The sequence below is a fragment of the Geotrypetes seraphini genome, chromosome 12, assembly GCF_902459505.1.
Source record: "Geotrypetes seraphini chromosome 12, aGeoSer1.1, whole genome shotgun sequence".
Lineage (NCBI taxonomy): Eukaryota > Metazoa > Chordata > Amphibia > Gymnophiona > Dermophiidae > Geotrypetes > Geotrypetes seraphini.
This window is the reverse complement of record NC_047095.1, coordinates 83,808,779-83,822,198: the sequence shown is the minus strand read 5'-3', so window position 1 is coordinate 83,822,198 and position 13,420 is coordinate 83,808,779. Positions and strand designations below refer to the sequence as shown.

Genomic DNA, 13,420 nt, shown 5'->3' with positions numbered 1-13,420 from the left:
CCATACCTTGTAGAAGGCAGGAACAATGCCTACTTGCTCCTGCTTATGGGCACCATTGTCTTCAAAATGGCAGTATCCCATTCCACGTGGTGCATCCTGGGATGCACTTAGTGGGGGGTTTATCTTGTTCTCCCCTGTATGGAAGATAGGCCCCATCCATTGCCAGTGGCATACCCAGTATATTTGACACCCAGGGATGATTAGTTTTTAACATCTCCTCCTCTATATATTTTTAGTAATTTTCTACGAGTCATACACCAAGGGCATACCTAAGAAACAGCAGCATCTTAAATATTGCAGTGAGCACTAGAACATCAATACACCCATTGTAAATCTAAACAAGCCAGATTAGAACAGATTGAACCTGCTTAGTCAATGCTAACAGACAACCATGTCTTTTTCATACACACAGAACACAGATACACCCTTGCCCAGTATAGAATAAGTAAACACAAACTAAAAATTGAATTATGTAGACAAAAGTTAAACTGAACCGCTAAGAAGCCAAACTCTGCATACAATACAACAATATAGAAAAAGAAACAGTGACACGTGTCCCCTAATACTGTGCAAAATATAAATATAAAGAAAGTAGATATAAATTTGAAAAAACTGACAAATGACAATCACCACTTCACAAATTAACAAACAAAAATAAAACAAAAAAATGGAAAATAATACTATTTTCCAGTGCGATAGGTGAGACATTCTAGACAGTAGGGCTATTTCCCTATAGCTGTGTGCTGCTGCAGAAGGAATCCACTCTGCATTTTTCACTCTGCCTCTGTTGTACTTCACTGGGCTCTCTAGCTCCACCTTCAGTTAGTACCCAATCATTTAGAACCACCCAACACACGTGAAGTAGAAGACCTTTAGCAATAGGCCTAAACAAAGTGTTCTGCTCAAAAGTAACTAAACAGTACCATTAACCACCAACACAAGCTTCAAAGGAGCTCAGAAACTACTCCCCAATAAATTGAAACATATAAACAAATTCTTCCCAGCCCTGCGCAAGAAGGACAGGGTGGGAGTCTAGAATGTCTCACCTATCTACAGGAAAAGAGCTTACCAGGGTGAGTACATAATCTTTTTTTTCCAGTGCAATAGGTGAGACATTCTAGACAGTAGGGACATACAAAAGCAGTCCCCTCAAAAAGCTAGAGTGGACTTACTTCGCCGACCCTTAAGACAGAGGATTCAAAGACGGAGTCCTGCCTTGCTGCCACATCCACTCTGTAGAATTTGGCAAACGTGAGAAGAGAAGACTGGGTTTTGAAAAGCTGTTCAGACTCCCGAACATGTCCTCGAAAAGAAGGACATATCCGTGGAAATACGGATGTCTGGTAACCCTACACATGAGTTTGTGCCTTGACTGACTCAGATATGGATGTGGGCAAGAGCATGGCCACTCTGGAAAGCCACATTTACACTTACACTTTTTTTTTTTTGTGTCTCTTATTTGATCCTAAGGTTTGCGGGGAACCCACATGCAGCATGTGTATGACTTTTACAAGCCAGATCTATCATCAGAGTATCCGGTGGTGGATGGGAAGCTCAGCATTCTGAGTTACTTAGCCGCTTTGGATCAGTGCTATGCTGTGTACCGCAAGAAGATTCAAGCCCAGTGGCAGAAAGGTGGGAATGGCTTTGCTTTCAATAAGAAGTGAGCAAGTTAGAAACAGAGACAGGCTACAGTCAAAGTATCTGACTTAAATCTTTGAGACAAGGACTAGAGTAACAATAAGCAGTAAATTAAATAATAAGGTTATGATATTGGCAAAATTTAAACAGAAACTAGGGCTTTCCTTATTGCTGAGGGACCAGTTCATGCAAGATTTTACAGCTTGATTCCCAGGATCGATTTCTGCTGGCTGGGGATGTTATAGAGCAGTGGTCTCAAACTTGCGGCCTGGGGGCCACATGTGGCCCACCAGGTACTATTTTGCAGCTTGTGGTCTGTACTAGTGCTGCCTGCTCTTTGTAGCGTCCTCCAGCTTCCCCCCCTGGCCTCCTGCTCTTACCTTCAGCTAATTACTGCAGCCTGCAGCAATGATAGCTGGTGCTGTAGCGTTCCTTGCAGGCTGTCGTCGTCCTCAGCAGCACGTTCCCTCTGCCACGATCCTGCTCCTGATGTCAGAGGAGGGGTGGGACCATGGCAGAGGGAATGTGCTGCGGAGGCCGATGGCATCCTGCAAGGATTGCTACAGCACTGGCAATCCTCTCTGCAGGCTGCGGTAATTAGCTGAAACTAAGACTGGGAGGCCAGGGGAGAAGCTGGAGGATGCTGCAAAGAAGGGGGGAACATGCAGGCCTTGGGAGGAGGGGGGAAGATTTATAAATTATGAAGAATTTTACCTCATGCAAAATTGTCATTTCTTTAATAATACATTAACTATTTTTTCTGTGGCCCTCCAAGTACCTATAAATAAAAAATGTGGCCCTGCAAAGGGTTTGAGTTTGAGACCACTGTTATAGAGGCAAAGTAGCAAAAGAAAGGGAGTCCCATGATTGCTCAGTGATTACACCTACTGGCCAACCTTAGGGTCCATGATGCATTGCAGGTACTGGACTGAACTGCTGTTTGTGGCTCATTGGCTGAGGAGAGGGGAATTACAAAAGTGAAGCAAAAGCCCTAGGTAGTTCGTTCTGAATTAAGCTTATAGAGTTGTTGCCTCTAGGATTGGCTAGTGCTGATTAAAATGGAGACAAAGAGAAGCAGGAGAAAACTGTTAAAGAATAAAAGGCCAACATAGTAACATATGAGAATAACTAATGGGTAGACTGGCTGGACCGTTCAGGTTTTTATCTGCCCTCATTTACTATGGTATGTTACAAACAAAACACAAGTGATAGCTATTTGATAGAATAACACTGTGCATGTAGAATAATTTAGCAAATCAACGAGCCTTTCCTTAGGTCAGTGCACTGATCTCTTCAGTGAATGAGTAGGTAGGTGGGCAGTAGAATGCATGCAAACTTGGGCATTTTCTGAAAACCACACTTGCCATTGAGGACTGCCAGTAAATAGCGTATATAGAGAGCTGCTTTTCTTAAGACATTCAAAAGCTACAAGACTCTGCATGCAGTAAGATACAACCATGACTGGTTCAGCCTAGCCTCTGACAGTCTCAGTACTTTATGTTAGCACTCTGTGTTAACTCTTTTTGAATTATTGTAGCTCTTTTTCTTGCTTTTCGTTTTTGTGATTTTGTTTTGTAAACCACTTTGATGGTGTTACTCCAAAGCAGTATATTACATTTGAATTAAACTTGAAATTATAGGGGCCAATATTCAGAACCTTTGAACCAGGTAAGAGAGGCTCCTAACTGGTTGCAAGGCTCTCAGATTTCTAACTGGAGATATTCAGCATACTTGTCTGGATAATGCCTCTAAATATCCCTTCTAACCGCACAAAATGCAAACTGGCTATTTTGTGGATAGTCCAGGGGCAGAGTTGGCACTTATCTGGTTAAGTGAAGATATTCAGCCCTTAAATGTATAAGTTAACTAGAAAAATTCATGTCTTTATCTGGTTTAACTTATCTGGTTAAGAGCTGAGCATTGGCCCTTACCTGGATAAGGATCAGCCAGCTGCCTATACTGGGATATTCAATGCTGATGCTCAGATTTAGCCTAGCATTGAATATCCAGGCAGAAAGCCATTAGCAGTGAAAAATCACTGACTGCAGCCAGCTGAATATTTACCTCTTAAAGGTTGATATTCAAAGGAGTTTAAGGGCAAGATTCTCAAAACATTAACACCGTCGCTAAACTTTTCCGGCGAATTAGCCTGCATGCATTGTAGCGGAGGATTATCAAAACAGATTATCTTTGTCTTGAGCGAAGTTTCTAGCGGCCCTTCAATGGATTCTTAAAAATCGCCAAGGCATTTTCAAAGATCGGTATCGGCTTTTGGCGACAAAAAGCAGCGATTGGTCCAGGAGTGCTGTTACAGTGCCAGCACTTGTGTTTTGACTGTGGCTAATGAAAAAAAAAAAAGTGTATCCTATATATTTTTAGTGGAGGGTACATGCAATGGGCACATGCAAATGTAGGAAATCTTCACTGCTGTACACTGAATCTTATTTGCTTGAGTTTTTAGATTCGGTATCGAAACAGCTGTGTTAGCAGACCATTGCTTTTTAACGTGAGTTTTTTTTAAATCCTGGCCTAAGTTCTTCCAACTGGACACTGTTCCACAGGACTACTTTAAGATTGTTGAGGTATCCATATAGACTCTTTTTTTTTTTTTTTTTTTACTGTTCAAACTGATATTTATTGACCAAATAAATCACCAGGTTTTATTGACATCTTACTTGCCTTTTGCTTTGCTGTTCGTTCATATTTATACAATAATAATGAGTAACGCGCTTACTTAGAATACTTAAATAAACTCACACAGGAATATCAAAAATGTTTGCAGTTCAAATTCTCATATGTTGAAAGGTTGTGCTCAGAGACATGGAGGAAAAAGGGGATGAAGTCCCCAAAAAACCTCACCACCCAATCATTGCAATACTTCCATTTGTACTATGATAAATATAGTACGAAAGCATCAAATGTTGAACCAACAGTACTTATCTTGTGTATAAAGTTCTTTGGTCTCGACGTGCCACGTTTCAGTATTTCTTCAGGAAGCCAAACGAAGACTTTGTCCCCTTTTTCCTCCATGTCTCTGAGCACAACCTTTCCACATATGAGAATTTGAACTGCAGACTTTTTTGATATTCCTGTGTGAGTTTATTTAAGTATTCTAAGTAAGCGTGTTACTCATTATTATTTCAATTTTTCACGCTTCTTTTTGAATTGTGTTTTCTCCCATTTTTTGTTTTTCACTTAGTCGTTCATATTTATAGGCAAGAATCTTTCTCTTTTTCTCTTGTACTGTTCTCTTCTGCCTATTTGAACCCCAGTCAGCAAGCTGTTTGCCAATATTCAGCGGCGCTTAACCAGGTAGTGCTGCAAAATATTGGCTGTGACTACCCCAGCTTAATATAGCAGTGCTGAGACAGTCTGGATGGGGGCAGACCAAGAAGATCTTCAGGCACCCACGATGATTAGTGCCAGTGCCTGCATAGCTAACCAGGCTGAAAAGATCATATATCTTTGACCAATTATTTATTTATTGGGATTTATTAACTGCCTTTATGAGAAAGTATGTGGATATTGGCACTGAAAATCAGCCAGCACCCATATAATTTTCAGCTTCATGGAAGATCTGGATATTCAATGCCAGTGCCTAGACATGATCTAAATCAGTGGTTCCCAACCCTGTCCCGGGGGGCCTCCAGCCAGTCGGGTTTCCAAGATATCCCTAATGAATATGCATGAGAGAGAGCTGCATATAATGGAAGTGACAGGTATGCAAATCTCTCTCATGCATATTCATTAGGAATATCTTGGAAACCCGACTGGCTGGAGGTCCCCCGGAACAGGGTTGGGAACCACTGATCTAAATTAACTGGTGGCAGACAGCATTTTAATAAAACATTCGCTGCTGCCAACTGAATGTTGACCTTTTGCATTTCATGCTCTCATCGTCCCTCCTCTCTCTTTGTGTCTCTAGGCAGTCACTGCAGGCGGCTGCTTTTGTCTCCAGCTCTCTTATGCTGTACTTATGTTTACTGAATGTGCCGCCCTCTGTCGTTGCAGCTGGACTAGAGAGGTCATTTACCGTTGATGATTTTGAGCATGTCGTTTTCCACACTCCCTTCTGTAAACTGGTGCAGAAATCCATGGCCCGATTGTTAGTAAATGATTTCTTCAGTAACCCTAATCTCAACACTCATAATGGCATCTTCCAGGGCTTGCAACCTTTCAGGTGGGTAAAGCTCCTCTGGTATGATGTTAGGCCCTGATGCTATAAAGTCCGGCATTGATATAGGCACCAATTCTATAAAACATAGGTGCCCATTATAGAATCATGCTTAGTGTTGCCTAATTGTGCTTAGTCGATGCTCATCATCCTAACATTTAGGCACATGATTCACAAAGAGGTGCCTAACTTGAAAACACATCCCCCTAACCATGCCTAGTTTTTGTGTAGGTGCTTTGAGCTAGGTGCCTACTTTTTATAGAATTGAGTTTTTTGAGGGTAGATGTGAATCCCTTGTTCACTCTTTCCAAAAATACTAGGACTAGGGGACATGCGATGAAGCTACTAAGTAGTAGATTTAAAACAAAATGGAGAAAATATTTCTTCATACAACGTGTAATTAAACTCTGGAATTTGTTGCCGGAGAATGTGGTGAAATCATTTAGCTTAGCAGGGTTTAAAAAAAATGTTTGGATAATTTCCTAAAAGAGAAGTTCATAGGCCATTATTGAGATGGCTTAGGGAAATCCAATGCTTATTCCTAGGATAAGCAGCATAAAATCTGTTTTACTACTTGGGATCTAGCTAGGTACTTGGGACCTGGGTTGGCTACTGTTGGAAACAGGATACTAGGCTTGATGGACCTTTGGTCTGTCCCAGTAGGGCAATTCTTATGTTCTTAAATAATAATAATAATAATAATTTATTTCTTATATACCCAATTAAAGCTGATTGTGAGATATTGAGTGCCAATATAGGCACTGATTAAGCCTGTTGCTCAATTAAATTAGGCGCTATTATCAGCACCTAACCGTAGACAGACTTTATAGAATCAGGGCCAAAATGTTCTGTACAATTATTGTACATTGAATTGACTTGCAGTTTCTCACTACTTTTGTTACATTCTTGAAAGTGGCTTATGATATTGGCAGTACAATTTATTTATTTATTTATTTATTCAATTTTCTATACCATTCTCCCAGGGGAGCTCAGAACGGTTTTCATGAATTTATTCAGGTACTCAAGCATTTTTGCCATGAAAATGAGCTGGGCCTGATTCTGGTGCACATTGAGACCTTAATTTTTTTGTCTGTTAGAGAAATGCTTAGTGTACCAGCTCTTTAAGAATATAAACACCAGACAACAGGTGAGATGTTTGCAGACTGGTGACTATTTTGATCACGCCATTAAATTACAATTTTGTTCTACCCAGGGATTACAAGTTGGAAGATACAGTGTTGGACAAAGAAGTAGAGAAGGCTGCTCTGAAAGCCAGCCAGGCAATGTTCAATGAGAAAACCAAACCCTCACTCTTCCTTTCTACCCAAAATGGAAATATGTATACACCATCAATGTACGGCTGTTTGGCTTCTGTCTTAGCACAGTGAGTAAGAATGCGTATGAGCCAAGAAAAGACTGCTCTTGCTACTGGTTCAACCATATTCATACTATAACCTCCAAATTTGATAAAGGTTGGGGTGCACAATTGTATGTCTAGTTATAGGGTCAATTATGTGAGTAACATAATTAGCTAATTGGTGCTTAATTAGAGATAAGCAATAATAATTGGTCTTAACTAGCACTAATTAGCAGTTGCACATATAACTGATTTATCCCCTAATCTGTAAACTGAACCCCAATATTCAGACCGCAAGAGATAGCCAGTGATCTCCCATAGTCTGTGACAATACTAGAAATTCAATACCGGCACCGTATCCAGTGACCGGTGTTGAATTTCCAGTATTGCCTGTTAGGCCAGTATTCATCATCTAGCTGGCTAAGTCTTAACGACCAAAGATTGACTAGTCTTTTAGGCAGCTCTATCTGGCCACTGAACTTAGCTGGCGAACTTCTGAATATTGATGGTAACCGGCTATGTCAAGTGACATAGCTGATCACAGGCCAAGCTGGTGAGTCGGATATTCAGCAGGAGATAGCTGGCTATCCGGCATTACATTGGGCGATAACCAGCTATGTGCTATTTAGCTGTTCAGGAGCATTCCTGGATGGTTAGATAGCTCTAAATTCACTCTGCAGCTCCTCAATATTTCTTCTCTCTTATCTCTCCCTATACTCCTCCCCGGGAACTCCTTTCATCGGGCAAGTTTCTCTTATCTGTACCCTTCTCCTCTACTGCCAACTCCAGACTATGGGCTAGATTCACTAAGCAAACTGATCGGTTTGCAACCTCTTTGCGACCTAATTTCCCTCGGACCAGATTCACTAACCTCTGTCCTGATCATCCTCTGATCCGCGCATGCAAATGAGGGGAAACGGTATTGAAATGTAGGCAGGCAGTGATTCACTAACAAAAACCCTGCAACACCGACTGGGCTGGCCGATCACAAACAAGTGACTGCTGGGGACAAGTCATTCACTGCTTTCAGACTGCTATCTCCTGTTCTCTGACTGCTGTCTACCCCGATTTTCCTGCTCTCTGCCCCTGACTCTCCTGATCTCTGCTGCGATTTTCTCCTGCCGCCCTGCTCTGCCCCAAATCTCCTCTCCTGCTCCCTGCCCCAACTCTCTGCCAATTTGCTCCTGCCAGCCTGCTCTGCCCCCGACTCTCCTGCTCTCTGCCCCAAGCACTGCCCTGGCCTTCCCCTGCAGTGCGAGCCCGTGGTTTCAACCCACGTGTTAAAACCACGGGCTTGCTGGACTAAAGTTAAAAAAGGGTCGCTGTTCTTCGACGCATGCTCAGACCATTTATAGATGGTCTGCACTAGTGCTGCCCGATTAACGATTAGAAATGGTTCACCGATTCACTTCAGGTGAATTTATTTGAATCGATTCGAAACAAAAAAAAATATTGGTTCACGATTCGGCTAACCCTCCCCCCTCTCCCCCTAAAGCAAGAGCGGCAGCGCTGCTCTTGCTGGCTGGCCGCTGCTGCACCTGCTTTAGAGGGTGAGGGGGGAGGGTCAGTCGGGAAGTGCTGCTATCTGGATTCACCCCTGGTGTCCATTTCCCTTCCCTGGCATTCAGCTTCCCCCCCCCCGGCGTCCGTTTCCCTCCCCTGGCATTCAGCTTCCCATCCCTGGCCTCCCGCTTCCCCCCCCAGGCCTCCCCGCACTGTTTACCTGTGAGGAACAGCCTGCAGATAAGATCACGATGCTAGCGATCTTTCCACTGCTTCGGAGCTGTTTCCTCCGCGATCCTACCTCTGATGTCAGAAGAGGGGCAGGACCGCGGCAGAGGAAACAGCTCCGAAGCAGTGGAAAGATCGCTAGCATCGCAACCTTATCTTCAAGCTGTTCCTTACAGGTAAATGGTGCGGGTAGGCCAAGGAGGAAGACGCAGGCCTTCCGGGGCGGGGGGGAGCAGGCCAGGGGGGACAGGCAGGCCTTCAGGGGAAACAGGCAGGCAGGCCTTTATAGGGGGACAGGCCTTCAAGGGGGGGGAGACAGGCCTTCAGTGGGGGACAGACCTTCAAGGAGGGCAGGCAGGCAGGCCTTCGGAGGGATGCAGGCCTTCAAGGGGGGACAGGCTTTCAAGGGGGAGGACAGGCTTTCAAAGGGGGGGGGACAGGCAGGCCTTCGGGGGGGATGCAGGCCTTTAAGGGGGGGAAAGACTTCAAGGAGGAAGTAGGCCTTCAGGGATGGTGGCACATGCCTTCAGGGGGACAGGTTGGCCTTTAGGGGTGGGGGTCAGACCTTCAGGGGAGGGGGGCCTTGGTGTAGAAGTACACGGAGAGAGGGAGGGAAGGGGGGTTCAAAGTTACGTGCATATGCCGGACTTTGGGGGGAAGAAATAATGGGTCTGAAAATAGAGGAGAAGGAGAGAGATGATGGACAATGGGAGTTAGGGAGGGAAAGAACAGAAAAGGAGAGAAGTTGGACACAAGGGATGGTGTGGAGGGGGGGATAGAGATACTGGATAGGAGGGTAATTGGGAAAAGAAAGGGAGAGATGGTGGACTGGAGTGGTGGGGAAGGAGGGAGAGATGCTGGATGAAAGGGTAGTTGAGAAAAGGTGGATCTGTGGAGGGAGATGAAAAAAGGAAAGATGCCAGACCTCCTGGGGAGGGAAGGGCAGGACAGAGATGGCAGATGGATGGTTAGCACAGAGAAAGAAGAAAGAAGGAGACCCTGGCAAGCAAGTTATCAGAAGACAACCAGAGCCTGGGACCAACAAGATTTGAATAATGACCAGACAACAAAAGGTAGAAAAACGAATTTTATTTTCTGTTTTATGATTACAATATCAGATTTGAAAAGTGTATCCTGCCAGAGCTGGTGTTAGACCGCAAACGTGAGCTAGGATTTAACAGAGAGAGGAAAAGTCTTTTTTGTTTGTTTATTTTGTTTACACCACAGCGCCAGTGTGGTTAGGAGAAGGCAAAGGGGGTGAAGAGGCTATAAAATAAACCCACCGGGATGTTTGAAAAAAATAAACAAACCACCCAATTGGGCAGGAAAATCGAATCGAATCGAATCGAAAAACCAATTCAGTAGGCTGAATCGAATCAAATTGAAATTTTTTTTTCCTGAATCGGGAAGCACTAGTCTGCACATGCTTCAGGATCACTACAGAGTGATCCGGGTGTTTGGTTGTGGGCATGATTCCGATCACCCTCATTTGCATGAGGGCGATTTGTGAATCTGCCCCCTGGACACGGTTCAGATCAGATCCCTCACGGATTGGTTCCGATCCGTGTCCTTAGTGAATCTAGCTCCTTCACTCTTGCTGCACTATGCGCCTAGAAAAGACTGCCTGAATCAGTACATCAAGCTCCGTCCCCGGCAGTATTCAAATCTGGAAAGCCGGCTGCTTAGCCCTCCACATAGTTCCTGTTTCACATAATTATTTAAGTTTAATGAATAATAAGGCAAAGGCAGCTTACATGAAATGCATCCTAAAAATATACAGCAATTGTGCAAGCAAAGGAGAAAATCTGCTTGCTCTTCTCATTTCCTCATTAGCTAGCTTTTTAATACCTTTACATGAAATATTACTTTAGCTGTTATGATTGGTTGTTATTATGATTGGCATTTTAATTGATTGGCTGTGGTTACGTACTTAATTTCTAACTGGTTATGTCCCTTATTGCCGTATGTCATTACCAGGCGTGGGTGGTGTCCAAAAAACACCCATGTTATCTACCCTGACAGCTTTGTCCCTGAGGCTGACCACAAATGCTTCTGAACATGACCGTCACCTTTCCATGTGGCCCCCCACCCCTTCCTAGTTCCTTATTCTTCTGCAAAATAGGTGCTGTGGCCAGTGAGTATGTGCAGGCCAGCTGGTGCCCAAGTTTCCATGGGCCAAGGCAAAGGTAGTTAGTTCCGCTGTTCAGTGCTGTTCTTAAATGTTATCTGATGTCCAGTAATGCTGTAGAAATGTCTTAGCCCTTACTCTGAAATTGCCCCATCTGTGGCTTGGAAACTGTCAGTAGTGCAGAGGCAAAGTTGTTAGAAGCTTTGAAGATTCATAGAGTCCACGCTGTGCATAATTTCCATGTTCTAATGCTTGGCCTGTTTGTGCTTGTGGACTCAGGGCCCAATGATGATGGGGGTCTCCTGGGGGTCCCTCAAATCCAGGCTAAAAGCCCACTTTTTTGAGGTTGTGTTTAACTTCTAACCCCCCACTCACTTGTAAAGCACCCATGCATAAGAAACTTCCTAACCCCCTATTTGCCCTTTCTGCCTGTTTGACTAGATAGTAAGCTCTACTGAGAGCAAGGGACTGTCTCTGGAAAGTTTTAATGTACAGCACTGCATACATATAGCAGCACTATAGAAATAAGTAGTAGTAGTAGTAGTAGAATGAGCATATCAGGGGTAGTCCAACTAACCTTTTATGTACTTTATAAAATACTTACCTTTAGTGCATGATTGCCACACTTAGGTGCCACCATTTCTACCAGCCATAGACATGGCATTCAGTAAGTGGTCATGCCTAAAGTTTAGCATGTAACTGTGGATTTACATAAATATTCTGTAACAGATTTGGCATGCAACTCCAGCATTATAGAATACTAACTTAACTTCCTGTTTTTCTGGGCATCTGTTAGAGCCATTTTTAGAGCTGCCCCTGAGTGTGCAACACCACCTTTGTATAATTACTACATATTATAGAAATACCAAACGGAAAACCCCCCACAGAGTCCCACCATGATGATTAAATACTGGAAATCAAAAATTCCACAAGTACAGATTAAGACAGAAAGATTACATTTTCTCAGACTTTGAGAAATGTGCATTATTTGTTATTACAGGTATTTGTAACCATCTTCCACATTGGGTAAGCTCCATAAAGATAGCACCCTGTTTTATTTTCATTTCTCTCACAGGAATTCAGCTCAGCAATTGGCTGGTTCCAGAATTGGTGCTTTCTCTTATGGATCAGGTTTGGCGGCTAGCTTATTTTCCATTCGAGTCTCTCAGGATTCTGCTCCAGGTATGTATCTTCTCTTCTTCCATTCATTTGTCCTACCTATTGCCTCATAATTGTGTCCCCTTATCCCAGGTGTACTCTTTTCTCATGTTGTATCCCATTCTCTTGCCTCCTTCTACCCTACTATCCTACCTATCCTCCTTTTATCCTACTGTCCCATCCTTCCTTCTTGCATGCCAAAATTGGTCACCGAGCCCAGTACCCTAACTTCAACAGTAACCAATATGGGTCAATAGGAAGCACCAGGCAGATTCCAAAAAGTAAATTCTTGCTTTCCCAAATATACATAGCTATAATTGTTCATGGACCTTTCTTCCAGGAACTTATTCAAACTCATTTGAGACTCCTCTATACCATAACCATATCCTCCTGCAACAAAGTCCACTTTGATTAATGTATACAGTGCACGTTTCATGGTGTGCTCCCTAGGGCTCCTTTTACTAAGCTGCTATAGCGTTTTTAGCACATGCAGCATTTTAGCGCACACTAAACCCATGGTACGCGGCTAGAACTAACGCCAGCTCAATGCTGGCATTAGCGTCTAGCATGCATGGCAATTCAGCACACGCTAAAACCACTATTGCAGCTTTGTAAAAGGAGCCCTTAGTCTACTATTTAAAAAATAATAATATGAGGTGAAAACTAATATCAAAAATTGTAATGCCTGGGGAATAAAATGTCACACAAAAAGTGAAAAAAAAAAAGAAAAAATCCCACAAACTTAATCATTAAAGACAAAAATCAAATACAATATTGATATATTTATTTTGTGCACATAGAAGCAAAGTTGATCTGTTTTGTTCTAATCACTGCATACTATTTTTATAGTATGCCTTTTTCAAGCAACACCATTTATGAATTAATATTTATTTATTTGTTCATTTTTATAGCCCGTCTTCCCCAGAATCTAAGACCGGGTTACAATAAAATAAAAATAGAAATTAGGCACTTGGAAGTTCCCTATGAAGTTAATATGTAAAACAAAACATATCTTTGTAAAGGGTAATGCAGCTCTTGCCGTTTCAAACGTAGCCCCAACATGGACCATGCTTCACAATTGCTGTGTTAGGGAACCAAAGAGAATATTCAAAAATTTCAAAAGCATGGTGTTCCTGTGAAGATGGAAAATATATTAAGACAGTGCAATCACAAATCTAAAACCACATACTAAAGACACATCTCAAATCAAACTCATGCTCTGTGATAATTT

General features: G+C 42.9%; 1 protein-coding gene across 3 annotated transcripts in view; it reads left to right on the top strand.

The window, feature by feature from the left end:
* Nucleotides 1–13,420, top strand: part of LOC117346763 (hydroxymethylglutaryl-CoA synthase, cytoplasmic-like) — an 83,507-nt gene that overhangs the window by 49,559 nt on the left and 20,528 nt on the right. For 2 of the 3 annotated variants that reach the window (XM_033916840.1, XM_033916841.1), the window contains exons 4-7: nt 1,471–1,635; nt 5,653–5,821; nt 7,029–7,199; nt 12,107–12,213. In XM_033916840.1, the coding sequence (XP_033772731.1) occupies nt 1,471–1,635; nt 5,653–5,821; nt 7,029–7,199; nt 12,107–12,213 (612 nt within the window). The remainder of the gene's footprint in view (nt 1–1,470; nt 1,636–5,652; nt 5,822–7,028; nt 7,200–12,106; nt 12,214–13,420) is intronic. The other variant, XM_033916842.1, reaches the window with a different exon arrangement.